The sequence below is a fragment of the Panthera pardus genome, unplaced genomic scaffold, assembly GCF_024362965.1.
Source record: "Panthera pardus isolate Hobbes unplaced genomic scaffold, ASM2436296v1 HiC_scaffold_16, whole genome shotgun sequence".
Lineage (NCBI taxonomy): Eukaryota > Metazoa > Chordata > Mammalia > Carnivora > Felidae > Panthera > Panthera pardus.
Window position 1 is genome coordinate 120,208,255 of NW_026526721.1, and position 27,003 is coordinate 120,235,257.

At 34.8% G+C, this 27,003-nt stretch overlaps 1 protein-coding gene across 3 annotated transcripts in view; it reads left to right on the top strand.

The window, feature by feature from the left end:
- Positions 1–27,003, top strand: part of ATR (ATR serine/threonine kinase) — a 99,543-nt gene that overhangs the window by 68,573 nt on the left and 3,967 nt on the right. For 2 of the 3 annotated variants that reach the window (XM_053903757.1, XM_053903758.1), the window contains 15 exons: positions 311–402; positions 629–806; positions 2,070–2,249; positions 2,689–2,848; positions 5,802–5,981; positions 7,749–7,891; positions 8,694–8,791; positions 9,221–9,453; positions 10,390–10,524; positions 12,066–12,266; positions 14,784–14,927; positions 17,499–17,649; positions 20,652–20,808; positions 21,045–21,198; positions 22,379–22,530. In XM_053903757.1, coding sequence (XP_053759732.1) covers positions 311–402; positions 629–806; positions 2,070–2,249; positions 2,689–2,848; positions 5,802–5,981; positions 7,749–7,891; positions 8,694–8,791; positions 9,221–9,453; positions 10,390–10,524; positions 12,066–12,266; positions 14,784–14,927; positions 17,499–17,649; positions 20,652–20,808; positions 21,045–21,198; positions 22,379–22,530 — 2,358 coding nt within the window. Of the gene's footprint in view, positions 1–310; positions 403–628; positions 807–2,069; positions 2,250–2,688; positions 2,849–5,801; positions 5,982–7,748; positions 7,892–8,693; positions 8,792–9,220; positions 9,454–10,389; positions 10,525–12,065; positions 12,267–14,783; positions 14,928–17,498; positions 17,650–20,651; positions 20,809–21,044; positions 21,199–22,378; positions 22,531–27,003 lie in introns of those variants that run through there. The other variant, XR_008422563.1, reaches the window with a different exon arrangement.

Consider the following 27,003-nt stretch of genomic DNA (forward strand, 5'->3'; position numbering starts at 1 on the left):
TGCTTGAGATTCTGTCTCTCTCTCTCTCTCTCTCTCTCTGCTCTTCCCAACTTTCTCTCTCTTCCTCTCAAAATAAATAAATATACTTGAAAAAAAGAACAAGAAGTAATTATTGCAAAAATGTTTTTTAGGGGAATGGAAACATTAAAAATCAAGGGTTTTTTTTTGAGTAGAGATTATCATTTTGTATTTAAGTACAAAGTACAACACAATACAAATACAGTAAATAGAATAAATAGAGTAAAACAATGAAAAAATCTCTAAATGCCACTTTAAATAAAGTTTAGTTGATACTGGCTTCTTTTAATAGGTCTGAATGGACAGATGAATTAAACACATACAGAGTGGAAGCAGCTTGGAAATTGTCACAGTGGGATTTGGTGGAAAACTATTTGGCAGCAGGTAAAATTACTTCTTAAAGTATGAGCAGTTTTAATACACTATAAATATTCAGACTTAAGTAGCTGAGTACCATCTATAATTAATCTTTCAGCTTGTTTTATAATTGCCTTCTTGTTCAAAGTAGAATGAAACCATCTGTTCAGTATTTCTGCTGACCATTTTACACATGAAGTAAACCTTGTTTTGGGGCCCCATGGCATTCCTTGACTCTACATTTATTTTTCAGATGGGAAATCTACAACATGGAGTGTCAGACTGGGACAGCTATTATTATCAGCCAAAAAAAGAGATGTCACAGCTTTTTATGACACACTGAAACTAGTGAGAGCAGAACAAATTGTACCTCTTTCAGCTGCAAGCTTTGAAAGAGGCTCTTATCAACGAGGATATGAATATATTGTGAGGTATTTGTGGGGGAGGGTCCATTTTATATTCCTGGTTTGTAAGTGTCTTTTGATAGATTTGGAATGTTTTGATTAGTAAATAACTGATGGTATGTTTGGTATCATGTGTATCTACATACAATGGCTCTTTCACTCCTTTATCTTATGGTTACCCTATAGTTTTTTTGTTTTGGTTTGATTTTTTTTTTTTTTTTTTTTTTTTAAGTAATCTCTGTGCCCAACATGGAGCTTGAACTCATGGCCTTGAGATCAAGAGTCACATGCTTTACCACCTGAGCCAGCCAGGCACCCCTCACCCTATAATTTTTTTTTTTTAATGTTCTAATGTATATCCTTTTCATTGGAAAAGCAATTACGAGATTTCTAAAAATAAGAAAAACATATTTGTCCTGTTGTAATGTCATATTGTCTAGACATTTACTGTGCCTGGCACTTTGGTGCTCAGTACTTGTTAGTTTCCTCTTCTTCTCACTTAGAAATACATTTGACATTTCCCTCCCCCAAAATGTAGGCCTTACACTATGAGGAAGGAAAATTAACTTTTAGAGGTAAGGAAGAAAATGATGGAAAACATTTCAGGTCTGTTATTTCACCTGAGAAAAATAATACATGTTATCATTGAAAAGATAAGTTAAGAACTTTTTTTTTTGTTTTCAGTTAAAAGAATTTGCTATAATTTGTATCAGCCCATTTGGAAACCGTTTAATGAAACCATAGATTGCACCACTGAGATTCTGTTCTGTAGCTACTCATCTGCATCCTCGAGCACTGAGTCATAGACACTGCATATTATATATGGAAAAAAACTTCTGTGAATGTGTCATGAGGGTTTCTATCATTCTTAGAAAAAATTAAAATTGTATTCATTTCACAGTTATTTACTGTCAGCTATGTCAGGCATATGCAAATATTTATGTTGATTCATAATGGATCTGTATTTTCTTTTATCTTCATATAGGCAATAAAATTTGATTTTCATATACTTGAATTTAGTTTTATATACCCTTCTCCAATTTACTTAATAGGAAATCGGGGACCATAGCAAAGCACTAAACATTTAAATCAACATAATTGGTGTTTAATACCTAATTTAAAAAGATAAAAATGTTACTGTTTATATACCAAGAATATATAAAATTAAAGTTCTTCCAAAGAAAACTGTACATTTTAGATTCTTCATGGCTAATTTAAGTACATGCTTTGTGTATGAGATTAAGGGGCTGAATATGATAACATTTTAATATAGGCTCTATCTGTCTTCAGATTGCACATGTTGTGTGAATTGGAGCATAGCATCAAACCACTTTTTCAACAGTCTCCAGGTGATACCTCTCAAGAAGATTCTCTAAACTGGGTAGCTCGACTAGAAATGACCCAGAATTCCTACAGAGCCAAGGAGCCCATCCTGGCTCTCCGGAGAGCTTTGTTAAGCCTCAACAAAAGGTGTTTGACACTTTTTTTTTTATGTCAGTTATCATGAATTTGTTATTATACTTGCATATCCTTTGGGAGTATTTATCTTTCTTGATTTTCTCTCTGAATCTGTGTTTTTCTGTTATCAATTGTATAGTCGAAATCTGTATAGTTGAAATGAACCTAGTACTTAAGAATTACTTTTGTATGTACTGTATCTTGTTTTTTTTTTAATGTCCAAAACATATCTGGCAGAGGTACAGATAAAAGTTAGTATTAAAGTTTTCATAGACTTGTAATTGACAAAATTGACCACCCTGGGAAAATTAAAATTAGTTTTTTAACAAATCAAATTTCTTTGATTTCTTTGAAATAGTATATTAACAAGGTTCCATGTTAAGAGATATTTTTAAATTGTTGAATATACTTAAAAATTCTCTTTCCGTCTGTTTTTGTCATACTCATTTAGACCAGATTATAATGAAATGGTTGGAGGATGCTGGCTACAGAGTGCCAGAGTAGCTAGGAAGGCTGGTCACCACCAAACAGCCTACAATGCTCTCCTAAATGCTGGAGAATCACGACTTGCTGAACTGTATGTGGAAAGAGCAAAGTGGCTATGGTCCAAGGTATGGCCAAGGGAACGTCAGCATGTGAGTGTGTGTGTGTGTGTCATATATATATATATATATATATATATATGATATGTTATATATATAAGATATATACATCATATATATGATATATGAGATATCTCTCATATCTCTCATATATCTCTCATATATCTCTCATATATCTCATATCTCTCATATATCTCTCATATATCTCATATATCATATATATGATGTAGTAGATTATGTATGTCTTACCAAGGCCTAAGAGATGATCCTTAATCCCAATTCAGACTTTTTTCCTGTCGCCTTTCTTCATCCTACCATAATCTAGAAGAAACCATTTCTTCTTTCCTGAAGTCCCCAAATGGCTTTCCATTCAAGCTGAAAGTGCAGTTCTTTGTTTTCATCTGCCCTCCTTTTTTTTCTTGAGGGAAGCAGCCAATTTTTACTTTGTTTTTACCCTCTCTATATATAGACAGAGTATGTGCAGTAGGCACTCAAAAACTTATTTGTTAAATGAAAATAATACTGTTCCCTACTTATATCCTTGGCAGATAATTAGTTCTGGGTAGACTTGCCATTTTCACTCAAGATTAATTTCTAATCTAGCCTATCAGGAAGGGTTTAGCATAAGAACAAAAGTGCCCAGCAATCCCCAGATAAAAGCAATGGTAATGAGAAAGAAGCTTTTTGAGTATCTGAACTACTTGCAAAGGTTATGCCACAGATTTAAATGGCTGTTATTTATATATTTCCTTATGCTTGCCACCAGTCTAGAATTAGTAGTAAGCATAGCATGTTCTGAAAATTGACATTTAGCAGCTATAGCTGATGCCATCTGTTATTGTGGAGGCGAAAGTAATGACTCAGCCTGTATTTGTCATTACCTGATCATTTTCTGAGCTAGTGCTAGTCTGTATTGTAATGCCTTAAATTCACTGTGTTCAAAATGCAATTCATCATCTACCAGTCAATAACTGCTTCTCGTATATTTTCTATTTTTCTACATAGACTCTATTGAATCCTCTCATCTAAGACAGAAATCTGGGCATCATCTTGAACTTCTTCCTCTCCTTCATTTTCCACATCCAATTGGAGATTAAATCTACCTTAGAAACATCTTTTGATTTTTTTTTTTAAGTAGACTCTACCTGTAGACATGGGGCTTGAATTCATGACCCTGAAATCAAGAGTTGCATGCTCTACCAACTGAGCCAGCCAAGTACCCCACTTTGGATTTTTAAAAAAAATTTTAATGTTTTTGTTTTTGAGAGAGAGAGAGAGAGAGAGAGAGAGAGAGAACAAGCAGGGGAGGGGCAGAGGGAGAGGGAGTCACAGAATCCAAAGCAGGCTCCAGGCTCTGAGCTGTCAGCACAGAGCCTGATGTGGGGCTCATGAGATCATGACCTGAGCTAAAGTCGGACGCTCAACTGACTGAGCCACCCAGGCACCCTGAATTTTTTTTTAATGTTTATTTATGTTTGAGATAAATAAATGAAAACTCACAGTGTGTGTGAGTTGGGGGAGGGGCAGAGAGAGAGGGAGACAGAAGCTCTGAAGCAGGTTCTGTGCTGACAGCAGAAAGCCCGATGCGGGGCTCAAACTCACAAACCGTGAGATCATAACCCGAACCAAAGTCAGATGCTTAACTGACTGAGCCACTCAGGCACCCCATCTTTTGATATTTTGATACATACTTCCAGTTATAAAATAGAAAAGTCATGGGGGTGTAATGTACAGCATGGTGGTGACTATAGTTAATAATACCATATTGTATATTTGAAAGTTAAAAAAGAAACATCTTTTGAATCGTCTCCGTCTTGTTTATCTCTGTTGCTTTCATGCATGCCTTTTAACATTTACAGCCTCTAATAATATTAATAGCCTTTTTTTTAATTTGCCTATTCCTCTGTGCCCATTACTGCAGTCTGTGATCTTTCTAAAATGCACATTGAATCATGTAGCTCCTCTGATAAATCTTCTGAAGTATTCTTCATACATTTATTATGAAGTCTGACCCCTAGAAAGTACACAAGGCTTTTCCTGATCGAGTTCCACTCTCCCTCTTCAGCTTCACCTGTCACTATCTCATAGACCCTTTAGGCGTCAGGTAAAACCAGATTACTTACCTTTTCCAGTAAAATTTTTATTCCTCCTTCTACCAAGAATGTCCTTCACTGAATACATTTCAAGAAAATTGCTATTGGGGCGCCTGGGTGGCGCAGTCGGTTAAGCGTCCGACTTCAGCCAGGTCACGATCTCGCGGTCCGTGAGTTCGAGCCCCGCGTCAGGCTCTGGCTGATGGCTCGGAGCCTGGAGCCTGTTTCCGATTCTGTGTCTCCCTCTCTCTCTGCCCCTCCCCCGTTCATGCTCTGTCTCTCTCTGTCCCAAAAATAAAAAAATAAAAAACGTTGAAAAAAAAAAAAATTAAAAAAAAAAGAAAATTGCTATTTATTATTTAAAACCTAATTTAAATTGTCTTCATTTGGTAACCTTTCCTGACTGTTGCTCTCCTCCATTTTCCTGTACCTTCATGTAGATTTAGAAGCGTCCCTTCTCTGTCCTTAATTATACCCATATATATTCCTCTGTTAATAGAACTTCACATCGTGTTGCTATTTTATATAGTCTATTTCTTCACTTGACTATGAACTTTTTTAAGCCAGAGATTTTGATTTATTCGTGTTTATCCCTAGTCATCTACATATGTGTTCAGTTTCTTGTACTTTGATTGACTGTAAGAATGAATGAGTGAATTAATGAATGAATTTGAGCTCTGTGTGATTTGAAGCAATGCTTCCTTTTTAGGATTTTACTTTCACAGGAGGGAAATGAGACATGAACATGAAATTACAAAGATTTATACATAAAACATACTTAATGGTCTTTAAATGCTAACAGTTTTGTTTTTCAAAAACAGAAATATGTTTTTAAATTAAAAGGCTTATTGTTTCCTTTTTCCTTTTAGGGTGATGTTCACCAGGCACTAATTGTTCTTCAGAAGGGTGTTGAATTATGTTTTCCTGAAAATAAAACCCCAACCGAGAGTAAGAACATGTTAATCCATGGTCGAGCTATGCTGCTAGTGGGCCGATTTATGGAAGAAACAGCTAACTTTGAAAGCAATGCAGTTATGAAAAAATATAAGGCAAGTATATGTATAATGCAGTTTCATTAAGAGTTCAGTCTTTTTTTGTTTTTGCAAATGGATAAAATGATTTTAGTCTATATGGAAAAACACATGTATAAAAATACCCAGGAAATTTTTTGACTTTTTAGTAGTGTAGATAGCATAAGAAGAATTATCATGAAGCAAATACACTCAAGAAACCATCACCCAGGTCAAGAAGTAGAATATTATTAGTACTCTATGACCCACCCTTTCACCCTCCTAAAGGTAATCACATTGCATCCTGCAATTTTTTGAACAAACACAATGTATACCTTCCTTACTAAGTATTAAGCTTTACATTGGTGGTATTATGAGAGAGCTACTTCCCAATAACCCATGAATCAAAGAAGAAATTGCAGTGGAAATTTAAAAATTATCTATAATAATAAACTAAATGATAATAAAAATACAACCTATCAAAACCTATAGGATTGGGGGGGCACATGGCTGGCTTAGTTGGAAGAGCATTTTTTTTTTTTTTTTAAGTTTATTTATTTATTGTGAGAACAAGAGGTGGGAGAGCACAAGTAGGGTAGGGGCAGAGAGAGAAGCCCAAGCATTTTCTAATCCTGAAATTTTTTAAACCTGAAAATTTTTGTATATTTCCTTCATTCTCTTTGCTTCAGTGACTACATGGGGAAGGGACACTGGCAGCCTCGTCCCTGTGGCTGGTTGGGCATATGAATCCAGCATTTGTTCCATACATCTAGTCATGTTATTCTCTCCTCTATCCACAGGCAGGTTGCCATCTATAAATTTTCAAGAATAGATTCAGGGTAAACTCAAGATTTAAGGTTCCTGGTTCAAACTATGTTCTCAAACTTGCTTGAATTAAGAGTGGAACTTCATTTAAAAGGTTTTTTTGTTTTGTTTTGTTTTGTTTTGTTTTTTTGTAGTCAGCCATCCTATGTATTTTCCATCACATTTCAAATAATGTTATTTTAAAATAAATACACAAGGCAGGAAAAGGGAAATGAAATGATATAGGGGACAAAGTAAGAGTGACCAGAAAGGTTGGAAAAAACTTGGAAGATTGTGGCCTCACAGAAGTCAAGGGAGAAAGTGTTTCCAAGAGGAAATGGTGAGGACAACAGAAACAGATGCTGAAGAGAGTTCAAATGAGACCAGAATTGGAAAGGATCTTTTAGATTTAAGGATCTGCTTTAGTGGAATACTGAAGACTGAAACCGTGAAGAAACAGTTTGAGGAGTGTGTGACGTGAATTCTTAGAAACCGGATTATGAAGTTGAGAGGGAGGGCAATTATCTGTGACAGATCTTGGAGAAAAATAAGATGTAATTTTTTTTTTTTTTTAGCCATATTTTTATGCTTTTAAACCCTGTCCTCCTCAGGGCTTTGATATTCTCCTTTCACTGAGATTTTTTTTAATAAAAAAATATATATGCACACATTCATAAAACACTTTAATCCATCTGGAAATTATTTTGATATATCATATAAAGTGGCCATGTAAATGGAGTTTTCTTTTCCTAAATAGCTGATTATTCTGACACTATTTCATGTTGGCCAGTGGACAACCCACCAGAACCAACCAGCTATCCTAAGAAAACCTTTTTAAGAAAACAGCTATTCTTTATCCAAATCAAAGAATCATTGTTCCTTTGACTTTGCTCTGCCTCCATGTGGGTCTCATACTTTTGATCCCTAATCATCTATTCATACTTTATTTCCCAGCATAGTTTGGGGGTTTCTTATGTGAACATCTGGTATTCTCTTTTACAGGATGTGACCTTGTTCCTGCCAGAGTGGGAAGATGGGCATTTTTATCTTGCCAAGTACTATGACAAATTGATGCCCATGGTCACAGATAACAAGATGGAAAAGCAGGGTGATCTCATTCGGTATATAGTTCTTCATTTTGGCAGGTAAGTGTGAGAACTGTATGTGTGCTGATTAAATATGTCAGAGTGCCTCTTTTATCACAGATCTTAATGTGTTCAGGACGTTTTCTGTTTCACCACTGATTCAGTCTTTAACCTTAGATAAGATATGTTTTTTCTTTATATCATTCTTTCTTCCTTTTAAAAACTAAACTTTATTAGTGGAAAAAGTAGTGTGTGTGTATGTGTGTGTGTGTACATTTTTTTTTAATTAAGCAGTGCCAGTATTATACAATGAAAATTAAGTGCCCTTCCCATTCCAGACCCTCAGCTTCTGAGTCTCCCTCCCTAGAATTTTAGAAGACTCTTAATGTAATATATTTAGTGGTTATAATTAATTACCAATGGAATGTCTCCTTCCTGCCCATTCTGCTAAGAAATACATATGAAAATCATTTTGACATTAGACTTGTAGGAAGAGCTTATCTCTTAGACTAGATAACAGGTGAAATATAACTTGATTTTATATATATCATTGTATTATAATCAAATAGTGTATTGTCTCATGCCTACTGTTTATATTTTCACATATTATTTCCTAAGAAGTAATAATGACATTCCATTCATTCTTCTTGGCATAGGCAATGTGGAGCTTAGTGAAGAATATAGTAACAAAAAGAGATAAGGGAGTTGAAGATAACCTCTACTAAGAAGAAATACTGACAACATAATTTTTGTCAGAAGGCTATGCAAAATTCAAGTGGTAGTTTAAGTCTTTACATTTTAATCTACATAATGTAAAAAAAGAGCACTGTGTTAATAACGTTTTTTTTCTGTAAAATTGCAGATCTCTACAATATGGGAACCAATTCATATATCAGTCAATGCCACGAATGTTATCACTATGGCTTGATTTTGGTGCTAAGGCATATGAATGGGAAAAAGGTATAATTTTTTTATGTAAAAATTTCAAGGGATAAGAATTTTAACTTTAGCATAAAGTCACATTTGGCTTGGCAATCTAACTTACAAAAAGCTAGAAATAAATTTGATAATTAAGATTGCATGTAAGTGTAAGAAACTAAAGTTAAGAAAAGAGGAAATGCGTGGACTTAGTTGTTAGTCCATGGACTAAACGCATGGACTTAGTTGTTGCAGTTCACAGCCTGCAAATGAGAATCTTCTCATTCATTCAACAACCCAACACATATTGAGAGGAACTAGTTTAAACCAAATAAGTTATCCTAAAAATTATAATGAACTGTGGCTTGTTCTGTGTTTCTAGTGAAAATTAATTGCCCTTGAGTTTTTCAGTGACCCTGAATATTTTAACTGTTTTTTCTTCACTGTTTTTTTAACTTTGTTTTTTTCCAGCTGGCCGTTCTGATCGTGTACAAATGAGAAATGATTTAGCTAAAATAAACAAGGTTATTACAGAGCACACAAATCACTTAGCACCGTATCAGTTTTTGACTGCTTTTTCACAGTTGATCTCCCGAATTTGTCATTCTCACGATGAAGTTTTTGTTGTCTTGATGGAAATTATAGCCAAAGTGTTTCTGGCCTATCCTCAACAAGCAATGTGGATGATGACAGCTGTGTCAAAGGTAATATAATAGTCACTACAGTGTCATTTTCCATTTTATATGGCATTGATTATTTAATGTTAATATGAAGATGTAAGTTCCATTGTTTCTTTCTTAGATTAGTAGTAAAACATTGATTTTAAATACTTGAAAAAAGAGAAAGTAAAGCATTATATGTCATTTTAAAGTTCAGGAATATGTACCATATCAAATGAAAGGACAGGTACGTTAAGGTCAAAGAATTCAGCATCCTGTTTCTCTATGAAGTCTAATAAACTTTAGTGCATGGTATAAAAATGGTAGCCTACTTTTTTCGAAGTGTTTTATCTGAAGTACCTAAACTTTTAATAATAGAAAAGCTTTATTGCATTATTAATAAGCATTTATAAGGTGGCAAATATATTTAATTATAAATATTTTGGAGAATTCGGAAAATACACAGAGATCTAAAAAGGAAAACTAAAATTCACTAATTCTACCATTAATATTCTTCCGTATTTTTGTATGTATATTTTCTATGCATATTTTAATGCTAAATTTGGATTATAGAGATAGAGAATTTGATATTTTTCACCTACAATTGTTACCATAAGCATGTTCGTATGAATTCAATATTCTTTGAAGACGCAGTTTTAATAATTATATAAAATTCTATAGTAATTTATTTTCTGTAATTTATTTAACTGTTGGTTTTCCATAGTTTTACTCTTGTAATACATCTAGACACATCTGTATTCTCATTTCTGATTATTCTACCAGGATAAATTCTAAGAATGGAATTCATAAGATAACAGCATTTTTATGGCTGTTGAAAGCATTGCCGAATTGATTACCAGGAAATTTGAATAGTATAAATTCTCATCATCATCATGAATACTTTTTAAGTTGATTTGTGTCAAAATTTTGTTATTTTTTTAAAATCTTTTATAAAACTACATTTAATTTTTTTTATGACAGTCTTCTTATCCCATGCGTGTGAACAGATGCAAGGAAATCCTAAATAAAGCTATTCATATGAAAAAATCCTTAGAAAAGTTTGTTGGAGATGCAACTCGCCTAACAGATAAGCTTCTAGAATTGTGCAATAAACCGGTATGATCATAAATCTCACTACTTATAGACCAGTACTGGATAATTTATACAAAACTTCTGTATGATTTTAGCTGGTTGTCTTTCATTTGATTAGTTAAGTGAAAATTCTAACAAATGAGTGTACACATACATCAAAATTCATCAGATTGTGTACTTAACCTCAATAAAGCTGTTTTTAAATTTTCTAACCTGTCCCTCTCTCAGATATACTCAAAAATTTCTAAAAGCTCTTTTTAATGTAGATTATTCAGAGAGTAAATTATCCATATCTATTAGAAATAATTTAAGTAGAAGGATATGAAATAGGCTCTAAAAATATAACTATGTAAAATACTCATAGTTATCTCTGTTATTATTTTGTGTCATATCTTTAAAGTTTCAAAACTTACATGTTAACCTACAGATATGAGAGGAAAGAAGATTGGAGTTTTGATTTTCATTTCATTTCATTCTTTCAGTACACATTTATTTCATTGCCTCTGAGGGAACAGGCACTATGCTGAAACAAAGATAAATAAGACATGTTCTGCTGCCTTGAGGAGTTGATAGAATCATAGGGAAGAAAGGAGATGATTATCATCTAGTTTAATGACTACTTTTTTCAGTATATTTCTGTAATGAACATGCTTAAGGGGTAACCCACTCTTTTACCCAAGGAATTGGAAAAGTACCCTAAAGAATACCTAGAAAAGGTAAAAGTAGGGAATGAGGATAGTTATAAGGAGGGAGAAAGAGACTCTTTATAAGTAAATAGCTAGATTTCACTTTACATACATGTTCAGTCTATTCGCTCTTTATAGATAAGAAAATACAGACTATTCTAGGTCTCACCTTCCCTTCATCAATAAACACCTTGAAAGAAAAATATGTTTTTGCTATCTGCATTAGTCCTATTTGACCTTTGATGTACTTGGCATTATCAAGGACAGTGTTATGATAATGGTAAACATTTACTATGCACTGGCACTTTTCTAAATGCTACACATGTATAAGTTTTCAGTTCTTTATCTGAAATTTTTGTAGCCAGCTACATTTAGGAATTCAGAATTTTTCACATTTTTAAAGGTAATGCAGTGTATGTACTTAATATTGAGTATCCCTACTGCAGTTATTCTGTTAAAATGTCCCATAATCGGTTACATAACTGTTTCTGCAGTAAAACATACTAATCTTTGTTCTAAGTGAGAAGTTCAGGTATCATTTTGCTGCCAAATGAGATTTAGTACTGAATAAAAGGTTTGATTTACACAACTTATTGGATTTTGTAATAGGGGATAATAGACTATATGCCTCTATTATCTCCTTTATTATCTCCTTTAGTCATTAAACAGCCCTGTGGTATAGGTACTATTACTGATGCAGTGAAAGAATACAGAGTAGGTAAAATGAGATGTATAAAAAATTTTTAGAAAACCACTGACTGCTTAACCATTGTGATTAAAATACTGTAGAAATGGAATTTTTGTTTTGGTTGAAATTAAGCATTCTACAATTCAAGGTAAACACAGAGTAATTAAAACGTACTGTTTTTTTTCCCCCAGGTGGATGGAAGTAGTTCTACATTAAGTATGAGCACTCATTTTAAAATGCTTAAAAAGCTGGTAGAAGAACCAACATTTAGTGAAATCCTCATTCCTTTACAGTCAGTCATGATACCTACTCTTCCATCAATTCCGGGTGCTCATGCCAACCACGAGCCATTTCCTGGGCATTGGGCCTATATTGCCAGCTTTGATGATACGGTAAACTTCAATGTTACATAACTAACTACAATTTTAAAATTTAGTGAAGTTAGAAACGGCAAAGTAAGTTTAGAGGTGTCTTTCTCAGAAAGTAAGTAAATTGTATTTACAAAGAAAAAAATGATTAGAAGTACAGAAAAGTAAAACTTTATACCAGTGGGACAAAATTAAATGTTAAAAATGTTCCCAAGATCTATGACCCACAAAAATATCCATATGGAGAAGACTGGTACTTTTCTAATGTGTATTATGATGAACAAGAGCCATGCATCTTAAATAGCATACTAGGGGAGATGGTTCCTTCAGAATTTTTAGCTTTTTATGTCCTCCCTTGAACACATTTTCTCTTCTCAACTTTTCTAGTACATATTGCTAACATTACATGTCTTTTTCTAATCATGTGCTACCTTTGTTTCGTCAGCTTTTCAATCATATACATTTTATCTTCCCTTGTGCATTGTAAGATATACACACACAATATTTAGACTTATTTCCCTTTTAATCATGTATAACCCCTAGGACAGTGTCCTTAAAAAAATGATTGAGTATTTTGATTTTTTAGATGTTCATATTGTTTTAGTTTGAGTATAATTTTTATTTTCCACAATTTGACTTTTCCATACTTTCTTTTGTCCTAAAAATGGAGAAAAAAATGAGAACAAAATATAGTTTTTGTTTATACTTTGGAAGGACACAAAATTCAGCTAAGAAGAACTTGATTTTTTTTTTGAAGTATAATATGTAACTATAAATGTAACTTTTATTTTTTATTTTATTTTAATGTTCATTTATTTTTGAGAGAGAGAGCAAGAGAGAGCTGCATGTGTGTGAGTGGGGGGGGAGGAGCAGAGAGAGAAGGAGACACAGAATCCAAAGCAGGCTCCAGGCTCTGAGCTGTCAGCACAGAGCCTGATGCAGGGCTCGAACCCACAAACCACGAGATCGTGACTCGAGCCAAAGCTGGGTGCTTAACTGACTGAGCCACCTAGGTACCTAAATATATGACTATTTTAAAGAAATGGTACTAGAGCATTTCTAAGTGAAATTTTTTTAATGTTTATTTAATTTTCAGGGAGAGAATGGGTGAGTGGCAGAGAGAGGGTGGGGATAGAGGATCCGAAGGGGGCTTTGTACTGACAGTAGAGAGGCCAACATAGGGCTCACATGCTTGCACTCATGAACCATGAGATCATGATCTGAGCCGATTTCAGATGCTCAACTGACTGAGCCATCCAGGTACCCCCTAAGTAAATACTTTTCATAACTGTGTTTGTTCCAGCAAGTCTATAGATCAAAACATTTAATTGCTTCATAGCAGATACTAAACCATATAATGAAATCATTCTTACTTATAATCAGGTTTTGTTTTTAACTTAAGAATAATACTCAGCTTATTGACTCACCTTATTAGGTAGACTTGATTTTGGAAAGAGTTTCTTTTTTCAAAAATCAAGTTACATTAAATTGATAATCATTTCTTACCCTAAAGACATTTAGGGGCACCTGGGTGGCTCAGTTGGTTTAGCGTCCGACTTCGGCTCAGGTCATGATCTCACTGCTCGTGAGTTTGAGCCCTGCATCGTGCTCTGTGCTGACAGATTAGAGCCTGGACCCTGCTTCGGATTCTGTGTCTCCCTCTCTCTCTCTCTACCCCTCCCCTGCTTGTGCTCTGTCTTTTCCCTCTCTCAAAAATAAATAAACATTAAAAATAAAATTTAAAAACAGTGCCTACAGCTCTGAAGACAGGCTCTGAAAAATGTTTCAAAAGTCATTTAAACATTGTGACTGTTCTGAAGAGAATACCTAAGTTTAGATGTATAAGCAGTTACATTACTGATAAAGTAATCCTTTTACTTTATATCCACTCCTAATGGGTGAAAGTGGGTCTCTATTCATGGGCAACCCATTCTTTTCATAGATGATAGGTGATTACGATCAAAGACATCTTTAAAGGGGCACCTGGGTGGCTCAGTTTGTTAAGCGTCTGACTTCATCTCAGGTCATGATCTCGCATTTCGTGGGTTTGAGACCCATGTCAGGCTCTGTACTGACATCTCGGAACCTGGAGCCTGCTTCGGATTCTGTGTCTCCCTCCCTTTCTGCCCCTCCCCTGCTCATGCTCTGTCTCTCTCAAAAATAAATAAACATTAAAAAAAAAAAGAAATCATTAAAATAATAAACTTACTACACAATATAGGTTATTATATTCTTTTTGTTAGGTAGCACAATTTTTAAATATAAAAGTTTAAATGGGGGTGCCAGGGTGGCTCAGTTGGTTAAGCGGCAGACTCTTGACTTCGGCTCAGGTCATGATCTCATGGTCCTGAGATTGAGCCCTGCATCAGGTGCGCGTACGCACTCTCTCCCTCCCTCCCTCTTTCTCTCTCTCTTTCTGTTTTTCTATTGTTCCCCCTCTCCCTCTGCCCCTCTCCCCTACTAACACACACTCTCTCTCAAAAAAAATAAAAAATTTAAAGAATCTTGACCTTAACTTCTATATAATTCATCATCTTTTAGGTGGAAATTCTTGCATCCCTTCAGAAACCAAAGAAGATCTCTTTAAAAGGATCAGATGGAAAGTTCTACATCATGATGTGTAAGCCTAAAGATGACCTGAGAAAGGATTGTAGACTGATGGAATTTAATTCCTTGATTAATAAGGTTTGGAGATAGTTTGCTTTAATTTTAGAATTACAGTAATTACTATCATTGTGATAGGAACTTTTCAGTATGCAAATAGATCATTCTTTTTTTTTTTAATTTTTTTTAACGTTTATTTATTTTTGAGACAGAGAGAGACAGAGCATGAACGGGGGAGGGTCAGAGAGAGGGAGACACAGAATCTGAAACAGGCTCCAGGCTCTGAGCTGTCAGCACAGAGCCCGACGTGGGGCTCGAACTCACGGACCGCGAGATCATGACCTGAGCCGAAGTCGGCCGCTTAACCGACTGAGCCACCCAGACGCCCCAGATCATTCTTAAAAAGAGAATGAAATGTACTACCTTTTTTGTTTTCACTTAATTTTTTTTAATTGGGATAAAATTTACCATTTTAACCATTTTGACCTGTTCAGTTAGTGACATTAAGTACATACACATTGTTGTGCAACCATCCCCACCATCCCTCTCCAGAACTTTTGCCATCTTTTCATACCAAAACTCTGTATCCAGTAAACAATAACTCCTCATTCCTCTTCCTCCCCAGCCTCTGGTAACCACCATTCTACTTTCTATCTCTATGAATTTGACTACTCTAGGTACCTTGTAGAAGTGGAATCATATAGTTTTGGGCCTTTTTTACCGGCTTTTTCACTTGGTATTGTCTTCAGGTTTCATCCATGTTACAATGTGTCAGAATTTTTTTCCCTTATAAGGCTGAATAATATACCATTGTATGTGTATATTGCATTTTGTTTATTCATTCATCTATCAAGGGACACTTAGAATGTTTCTACCTTTTGCTATTGTGAATAATGCTGCCATGAACATAGGTATATAAATAACTCTGAATTCCTGCATTCAGTCTTTTGAGTGTGTATACAGAAGTGGAATTGCTGGGTTCATGTAACTTTTTAAAAAATTAGATTACCTTTATTATGTTGAGAAAAATGTGTAAGACCTGTTAATGAGGGAAAATATTTTCTATTGAATGCTTTTTTTTTTTAATGTTTATTACGTTTTTTGAGAGAGAGAGAGAGAGAGAGAGAGAGAGAGCACAAGTACAGGAGGGACAGAGAGAGAGGGAGAGACAGAATCTGAAGTAGGCTCCAGGCTCCAAGCTGTCAGCACAGAGCCCAACACAGGGCTTGAACTCACAAACAGCGAGATCATAACCTGAGTTGAAGTCAGATGCTTAATCGAGTGAGCCACCCAATCGCCCTTCCCAAACATTTTAAATAAATTTTTAAAAAAGTCCTTCATTTCATATTGCCTTTGAAATGGGCTTTTAATGTGGTATAAAGTTTTGTTTTGTTTTTTAAATATTCTTATTTATTTTTGAGAGATAGCATGAGCAGGGAAGGGTCAGAGAAGGAGGGAGACACAGAGTCCAAAGCAGGGTCCAGGCTCCGAGCTGTCAGCACAGAGCCCGATGTGGGACTTGAAATCGGGAACCGTGAGATCATGACCTGAGCCGAAGTCGGACGCTCAATCGACTGAGCCACCCAGGCGCCCCTAAAAAACTTTTTTTAAATGTTTGGTAAATTGGTAACTTAATTCACTGACTGTTAAACCAATTAGTATGTTCATCCGTAGCTCCCTTGAGTGTTTTTCTGGTTAGGAGTATTAGATGGCCTGGCTTTAGTTTATAAATGTATCTTTTTCAGTTTTGTTACTGATTAATTTATTTCGTTACTGTTCTCCTCATTGCCATGGTCAGATACTGTAGCCTGATTTTCAAAAACTACAGTCTGTGTTTGTCTAGGAGACCACAAACTGATCTTTACATGTAAATTCTAATACTATACTGTTTGGCTGACATTTATGTAGCCTACTTATTCCTGGCATTTAAAATATGTTTTTGGTTAGTGGTTGTGCTTTTGAATTGGACAAATTGCAATTATACTTATATGCTTAGTCTGTTTGTGTCCTACAGTTCCAGAATTAAACAAAATACTGTTTATCCTTTCCTAAATTAATTCAGAATTAATCAAATGAGATGTAAAAAGCTTTCTTCTGCTAGGAGATAGTTTTTCAAATGAAGCTGTAATATCAAGCTGCAAGAATAAAAATAAAATTTTTATACAATATATAAAATAAAAATTTTAAGGACATCATAAAACTCATACTTTTTTGTTTATAAATTTTTGAGATAATCAAAATTAAATAGCAGTCTTTGTACCTAAGGACTTAACATTTCAGTAATAGCTATAAAGCAATAAACAGTGAAAGAACATTTTGTCATTGAATATACAACTTTAATACTTTCAACACAGTATTCTCACGTTAATAATTAAAAAAGTGAATGGGTTGCCCATGAATAGTGAATAATTCTCAGTGAATAATTAAAAAAGAGGGACTTGCCCAAGGCATTTTTAATGATTTGGAAAAAGAGGATGGATACTATCCTAGTAGTATCCTTTCCTACCATTCTGAAGAATTATTCATCTATACCACAGAGTAAACTTTCACTGACATTCTTTTGCTATGAAATGAATAATTTTTAGATATATTTGACATGACATGTAGAATTCTGAATTTTTAAGTTTATGTGTTGTTGTTTTTTTTTAATAGTGCTTGAGAAAAGATGCAGAATCTCGCAGAAGAGAACTTCATATCCGAACATACGCAGTTATTCCCCTGAATGATGAATGTGGGATTATTGAATGGGTTAACAACACTGCTGGCTTGAGACCTATTCTGACCAAACTATATAAGGAAAAGGGTACTAAAATGAATTCTTAAAGTACAAATATATAATGAGTATAAAATCTAACATGTATAATTGTTATTAACATATCTCATTGTACCTCTTTTTTAATAAGCCATAGTAGAATTTCTAGGTCAAATGATAGTCTATATACAGAAGTACTAAGGTGTTTGTCTTTACACCTTCCTTCTCTATCTTTATCCCGAAAAATTTGATGTAGCTTACAAAAATGTACATGAAAATTTGTTTTTCACAGAGGTTTTGGTTAGCAATTCTGAAACTACTTTACATGTATACTCAACTTTATTTTTTATTTATTTATTTTTAATGTTTATTTTTGAGAGAGAAAGAGAGAGCATGAGCAGGGGAGGGACAGAGACTGAGGGAGATGCAGAATCAGAAGTAGGCTCCAGGCTCTGAGCTGTCAGCACAGAGCCTGACACAGAGCTCGAACCCATGAGCTGTGAGATCATGACCTGAGCTGAAGTTGGATGCCTAACCGGCTGAGCCACCCAAGCACCCCTGTATACTCAACTTTAGCAAATAAATAAATATATTGTGGATAATGAGAGCTAGTTTTCTTCCACTGTCAGAGGAAGAAAAGGAGAAAGAAGGTTTGAATAAAGCCAAAAGTATTAGATTGGAATTAGAGACTCCAACTGGCCAAGCCTCAGATAATTTGAGCAAGAAAATAAATAATGATAGTATAGATTATAACTCATGGAATAAAATTGACATGAGTCCACACTGATGTAAATAAATGCTTCAATAAATAAGTAGGGAAGTAGGAACAGTTCTTCCTTACAATATATAATAGATCTTCCTTGTAGTTAATGAATGTAGAGGAAATTATGGAAATAGAAAATCACCAATTAGCAAGTACCACAATAATAATTATTGCAGGCAGCGATTATCAATGGATGTTGAAATTAATGGGCAAAAGGTTATTTGTAGGGTCTCAAAGTATCTCCCCATAAGCTACTTCTTAATTAAAAAGGAAGAAAAGTAGTAACTTTACAGTGGAGAAACAAAAATATGACTGGTTAGAACTCTTAAAAAATTTCAAGGTAATCAAAGACAAAGACAAAAATTACTCACATTTGAGGACATTAAGGAGATAATGACAGCTGAGTGTAATAAGGGATCCTGGTTGGATCCTGGCCCAGACAAAGGATAGTAGTGGGACATTTGGTGAAATTTGATAAGGTCTAAAGGTTAGTTAATAATACTGTAACAATATTGAGTTCCTTAGGTAATTGTACTATTGTTATAAAAGATACAGACATTAAGAATAGCTAGATGAAGAACATATGGGATGATAGATGAAGTTATCAGAATAAGGTAGAAAATAAGTTATTCTCTTCCCTAGGGCCACTGTAACAAAGTGCTACAAACAACAGAAATGTATTCTTTCACAATTTGGGAATTGTGAATCCAAAATCTTGGTGTCAGTAGGGCCATCTCTCTGCAAGCTCTAGCAGAGAAACTTCCATGCATTTCTGTCAGCTTCTGCTCTCTTCAGCAATATTTGATGTTACTTAGCTTATAGACTCATCACTTTACTCGCTCTATTCTCCGTCATCGTACAGTGTTGTCCCTAAGTCTATATGTCTGTTTTCTTATACAGTATTTTATACACAGTCATAGTGTATTAAGGGCCCACCATAATGACCTCATCTTAACTTTATTATATGGGCAGCAACCCTACTTTCAATTAAGGTCACATTCACAGGTACCAGGGATTAGGACTTAAACACATTTTTTTAGGGTACAATTTAACCCATAACAATAAGTAACATTTATAAGTTACTGTATCATTGTGCTAAGTATGTTATATGCCTTGTTTTTTATTGTTAAGTGATTATCCCTATTTTATGTACAGTACAGAGGTTAAGTAACTTCCCCACGTTCACAAAGCTGATAAGTTGCAGAGCTGAAACTCACACACTGGACTCTTATTCCAAGGAATTTACTATTGACTATTTTATTGGAAGGATGAAATAAAGTTTTAGTTATTGTTATTGGATTTTTTTTAATATTAAAAAAAACTTTTTTAAATACCGTGAACACATGGGAATTATGTAACATTTGAGACTGAAAACATCAAATCTCAAACTTATCCTTAAAACTTTGGCTCTGCCTTGGGTGTAAAAAGCACCAAACTGAGGTGCCTGAGTGGCTCAGTCAGTTGAGTATCTTACTCTTGATTGCAGCTCCAATCATGATCCCAGGGTTGTGGGATTGAGCCCTATATCAGGCTCTATGCTGAGCATGGAGCCTGATTGAGATATTTTCTCTCTCTCTCTCTCTCTCTCTCTCTCTCTCTCTTCCTCTCTCCCCACCTTTCCTTCTCACTGCCTCTCTCCCCTTTTCCCTCTGCCCCTATCCCCCATTTGTACTTTCTCTCTTAAAAAAAAAAAGTATCTAAACCAAGGTGGGCCTGAAAGGCACTTTATAGACTGTAGTCATATCACCCATCTAATATAAGCTCACCAGTATATCAGAAGGAAAATTTCTTGTTTTTCTCCAGATGATTTGCATTGTACAAGATTAGCTCAAGAATCAGCTATACTATGAATCTTACAGGCTAGCCTTCACACAGTAAATTATTTCAAAGCACCATTGTAGGTTTTTAAATAATGATTCAGTGTGGACCTATACTACATGCTGATTAACAGAGAGATTAGTACAATTTTAGTGAGGACTACAGCATTTTACAATTCCAGGGGTACTCCTCACGTTGGATTTATTCTGAGTAATATCTTCTGGAATCAGTTGATTCCACATTAGTTTTAGTTGACATTTATTTTCATAAACAAGAAGCTTCACTTTGGATAATTACAAGAGAACATACATAATGCGTTTTATTATTTTATTATAATATCAGAAGGTAAGTTTATGAAAAATTTTCCATTCTTTTAATTAACAATTTGAATAAAAATGGATGTTTTCTGTCCAATAAAAAAATTGCCCCTTATTTGGCTTGTGTGATTAATGAAAACCACTCTACCTTGTAGGAGTTTATATGACAGGAAAAGAACTTCGCCAGTGTATGCTACCAAAAGCCGCAGCTTTGTCTGAAAAACTCAAAGTATTCCAAGAATTTCTCCTACCCAGGCATCCTCCTGTTTTTCATGAGTGGTTTCTGAGGACATTCCCTGATCCTACATCATGGTAAATTAAACAGAAAATAATACATTATTATGGTTAGATGTTTTAAAAAATATCTTAGGGGTGCCTGTCTGGCTCAGTCAGTAGAGTGTGTGATTGTTCTCGAGGTTGTGAGTTTGAGACCCACATTGGGGCTAGAGATTACTTAAAAAAATTTTTTTTTTAATTCTAAATTTAAAATTAAATCTAAATTAAATCAGTGGCATAAGGATATGTGATAGGCATTGTGTTTTCTTTAGGTACAGTAGCAGGTCAGCATACTGTCGTTCCACTGCAGTTATGTCAATGGTTGGTTATATCCTGGGGCTTGGAGACCGTCATGGTGAAAACATCCTCTTTGATTCTTTGACTGGTGAATGTGTACATGTGGATTTCAACTGTCTCTTCAATAAGGTAAGTGATGTGACTCATTCTAGTTAATTGTATGTTTTCTCCCAATTGCCTTTTTTAACAACTGTTCTTCCTAGATATACCCGTTGGTAGCAGTTATCATCACAGTTGAGTCACACTGAGAGTTTTTTTGACTGGTTTTGATCAGTGGATCCCAGAGTCCTCAGTAAAGCAACTTAGGATGAAGAGAACTCAAAAAAGTGATACAGGAAAACTAGCACTGAACTTGAAATCCAAAGATTCAAGTTCTGACTCCGTTCTTAATTATGTGATATGGGCAGATCAGTTCATTTTACTGAGACTCAGTTCTAAAGAGACAGTACTTTAATGTGATGGTTTCCAAACCTGGCAGCATATCAGAATCATCCAGGAATTTAAACAAAATACACAGATCTTGGCAGACATCCCAGAAAATTCTTTAGGTCCAGAGGGGCTTAAGAATAAATTAAGCTAGTTGGACTGAGGTCCCTCAGCCCCCCTCTAATTTTCCAGTGTCCTGGAAGGCATACTAGTAGATTAACCCCCTATTTTCATATCCCCAGTATTGATTGCCGTCTGCTGTCACAGGAACTAAGACAGGTTACAGATACAAATAAGATTAAATCAAAAGATAAACCACTGGTATTTGTTAAATCATATAAGAAACTGAGTCAATAAATTTGGGGATGAAAAGGCCCTATGAAAGGCAGGTTGAGAATGGTAGAAAACAAATGAACTGGACTTCATTATATTATATGTTGTATACTCTCATCAATATGAGCATCTAACATTTGGTTATTTCTTTTCCCTCCCTGCTTTAAAGTGAAACTCTTAAAAAAAAAAAAGAAAAATATGAGAATATTTGTTTTTATTTTATATTACTCAAGAAGGACATTAAGGAAGTTAATAAGAGATTAAATATTGAATGCATAAAAATTTCTCTATAGTAATATTCACTATAATAATTCAGTGATAGGTGAATCCATCCATCCGTTAGATCAAAGGTAGAGATGTAGGCTCCTTCATGATATAGGCCTTTAATGTGGTTACAAATATTTTTATATTTACATATTATAAAAATATAAATATTTTGAAGGTATCTCTGCACTTTGCTTAAAGAGTCTAGACTTGAAGTTCTAATTTTTTTTTGCACAAAGATTTTAAAATTCTAATACTACTTTTTAATAAAATGCCTTGTTTTAAGGGGGAAACCTTTGAAGTTCCAGAAATTGTTCCATTTCGGCTGACTCATAATATGGTTAATGGAATGGGTCCTATGGGAACAGAAGGTCTTTTTCGAAGAGCTTGTGAAGTTACAATGAGGCTGATGCGAGATCAAAGAGAGCCTTTAATGAGGTAATTATTTATGTTATGTAAACAATTTAACAGTAATCTTGAGTGTAATTACTGGTTCCTAAATATGTTTTTTAAATAATAGAAGCCACTTTGCATTGGTTGAAGTGAATTTTTTTATTTTATTGTATTGTATTTAAAAAACATTTTTTTTTAATGTTTATTTATTGTTGAGAGACAGAGCATGAGCATGGGAGGGGAAGTGAGAGGGAAAGACACAGAATCCGAAGCAGGCTCCATGCTCTGAGCTGTCAGCACAGAGCCTGACGTGGGGCTCAAACTCACAAACCGCAAGATATGACCTGAGCTGAAGTTGGATGCTCAACCAACTGAGCCACCCAGGTGCCCCGAAGTGAATTTTTTTAAATAAAGCTTTATTAAGGTATAACTTACAGTTCATTGCAGCATTATTTATAATAGCCAAGACATGGAAGCAACCTGAGTGTCCATTGATGGATGAATGGGTAAAAAAAGTCTGATGTATGTATATGTATATGTGTATACACACACACACACACACACACACACACACACACATATACATGCACAGTGGAATATTATTCAGCCATAAAAAGAAGGAAATCTTGCCATTTGTGACAACATAGATAGACCTTGAAGGCATGTATGCCAAGTGAAAATAAGACAGAAGTGTATGAGATCACTTATATGTGGAGTCTTAAAAAGAAAAAAATAGAACTACCTTATGATCCACGAGCTGCACTACTAGGCACTTACAAAAGAATGCAAGAACACTAATCCAAAGAGATACATACACCTTGATGTGTATAGCAGCATTATTTCTAATAGCCAAGATAATGGAAGCAGCCCAAGTGTCTATTGATTGATGAATGGGTAAAGAAGATATGGTATAGTTTTCAACATAGTACTGGAAGTCCTAGCCTCAGCAATCAGACAACAAAAAGAAATAAAAGGCATACAAATTGACAAGCCAGACTTTCATTCTTCACAGGTGACATGATATTCTACATAGAAAACCCAAAAGACTTCACCAAAAAAACTGCTAGAACTGATATATGAATTCAGCAAAGTTGCAAGATATAAAATCAACGTACAGAAATCAGTTGCATTTCTATATACCAATGAAGCAGCAGAAAGAGAAATCAAGGAATCGATCCCATTTACAATTGCACCAAAAACCATAAAATACCTAGGAATAAACCTAATTAAAGAGGTAAAAGATCTGTATGCTGAAAACTACAGAAAGCTTATGAAAGAAATTGAAAAAGATACAAGGAAATGGAAAAATATTCCATCCTCATGGATTGGAAGAATAAATATTGTTAAAATGTCTATATTACCCAAAGCAATCTACACATTCAATGCCATCCCTATCAAAATACCACCAGGATTCTTCACATAGCTAGAACAAACAATCCTAAAATTTGTATGGAACCACAAAAGACCCTGAATAGCCAAAGTAATGTTGAAAAAGAAAACCAAAGCTGGAGGCATCACAGTTCCAGACTTTAGCCTGGATTACATCAAGACAGTATGGTGTTGGCATAAAAATGGAGACCTAGATCAATGAAATAGAATAGAGAACCCAGAAATAGACCCACAAATGTATGGCCAGTGAATCTTCGACAAAGCAGGAAGAGTATCCAGTGGAAAAAAGACAGTCTCTTTAACAAATGGTGCTGGGAGAATTGGACAGTGACATTTAGAAGAATCAAACCGGACCACTTTCTTACACCATACATAAGAATAAATTCAAAATAGATGAAAGACCTAAATGTGAGACAGGAAACCAACAAAATCCTAGAGGAGAAAACAGGCAGAAACCTCTTTGACCTTGGCCACAGCACGTGTCTCCAGAGGCAAGGGAAATAAAAGCAAAAATCACCTATTGGGTCCTCGTCAAGATAAAAACTTCTGCACAGTGAAGGAAACAATCAACAAAACTAAAAGACAGCTGATGGAATAGGAGAAGATATTTGCAAATGGCATATCAGATAAAAGGTTAGTATCCAAAATACATAAAGAATTTATCTTTATAGATTTTGTTATCAAACTGAACACCCAAAAAAACTATCCAGTGAAGAAATGGGCATAAGACATGAATAAACACTTTTCCAAAGAAGACATCCAGATGACCAATAGACACATGAAAAAATGCTCAACATTGCTCATCATCAGGGAAATACATATCAAAACCACATTGAGATACCACCTCACATCTTCAGAATGGCTAAAATTAACAACTCAGGAAACAACAGATGTTGGCGAGGATGCAGAGAAAGGGGAACCCTCTTATACTGTTGGTGAGAAGGCAAACTGGTGCAGCCACTCTGGAAAACAGTATGGAGGTTCCTCAAAAAATTAAAAATAGAACTACTGTATGACCCAGCAATTGCACCACTAGGTATTTATCCAAAGGATACAAAAATGCTGATTCGAAGGGGCACATGCACCCCAATGTTTATAGCAGCACTATCAATAATAGTCAAAGTATGGAAAGAGCCCTAATGTCCATCAACTGCTGAATGGATAAAGAAGATGTATGTATATACACACACGCACACACACACACGCACACGCACATATACACATACATACATACACACAGTGGAATATTGCTCAGTGATCAAAAAGAATGAAATCTTGCCATTTGCAACAACATGGATGGACCTAGAGTGTATTATGCTAAGCTAAATAATCAGCCAGAGAAAGACAGATATCCTATGATATCCCTCATGTGGAATTTAAGCAATGTAACAGATAAACATAGGGGAAGGGAAGGAAAAATAAGATAAAAACATAAGAGACTCTTAAATACAAAGAACAAACTGAGGGTTGCTGGAGGGGAGGTGGGTTGTAGGGGGATGGGCTAAACGGGTGGTGGGCATTAAGGAGGGTACTTGTTGGGATGAGTACTGGATGTTGTATGTAAGTGATGAATCACGGGGTTCTACTCCTGAAACCAATACTACACTGTATGTTAACTAACTTGAATTTAAACAAATAAATTTAAGGAAAAAAAAGACTTGGTAATGTATGTACACACACACACACACACACACACACACACACACACACATATAATAGGATATTATTCAATTATAAAAAAGGATGTAATTTTGCCATTTGCAATGACATGGGTGGAGCTAAAAAGTATACTAAGTGAAAGAAGTCAATCAAAGAAAGACAAATACCATATGATTTCACTCATATGTGGAATTTAAGAAATAAAACAAGCAAGCAAAGGTGAAAAAATAGAGCAAGATACAAACTCTTATTATAGTGAACAATCTGATGGTTATTACCAAGGTGGAGTGGAGGGATGGTTAAATAGGTGATGGGAACTAAGGATTACACTTGTCATGATGCGCACAGGGTAATGTATGGAACTGTTGAATTACTTTATTGTACATCTGAAACTAACATAACACTATGTTAATGGAAATTAAAATTAAAACTTAAGTAAAAAAAGAAAAACAAAAACTGAGCTCATAAAAAACAGACTGGTGGTGGCCAGAGGGTGGGGGTGGAGGATAGACAATGGATGAAGGTGATCAAAAGGTATAAACTTTTCGTTATGAAATAAATTAAGTCGTGGAAATATTTTGTGCAACATGGTGACTATAGTTAATAATACCGTATTGTGTATTTGAAAGTTGCTAAGAGAGTAAATATTAAAAGTCCGTGTCCGAAGGGGGTGCCTGATGTTTCAGGTGGAAGAACATGAGACTCTTGATCCCAGGCTTGTGAGTTCAAGCCCCATGTTGGGTATAGAGATTAGTTAAGTGAATAAATAATTTAAATAAGCAAACAAATAAATGTTCTCATCACAAGAAAAAACATTTGTAACTATGTATGTTTATGGATATTAGCTAGATTTCTTGTGATGATCATTCTGCAATATATACAAATAGCAAGTTATGTACACCTGAAACTAATGTTGTACGTCCATTATATCTCAGTTTTTTAAAAGATGTAATTTACATACCGTAAAATTAACTGTTTCAAAGTGTACTGTAGTGGTTTTTAGCATATTCCCAAGATTGTGCAACCATCACTGGTATCTAATTATAAAACATTTTTATCACCCCCAAAAGAAATTAGCAGGTACTCTCCATCCCTACTCCCCTGCCATTGTCTAGCAAACACTAACCTACTTTCTGTCTCAATGGATTTGACTATTCTGAACATTTCATATATAAATGGAATCCTACAACATGTGGCATTTTATGTCTTCTTTCACTTAACATGGTGTTTTTAGGGTTTATCCATGTTGTAGCCTGTATTAGTAATTCATTCTTTCTTATTGCCAAATATTCTATTGTACATCACATTTTGTTTATCCGTTTATCAACTAATGGACAATGGATTGTTTACACCTTTTGACTATTGTGAAAAGTGTGGCTGTGAACATTTGTGTACAAGTTTTATGTGGATATACGTTTTCAGTTTTCTTGGGTATGGTGTAGAATTACTGGGTTACATGTTAACTCTAAG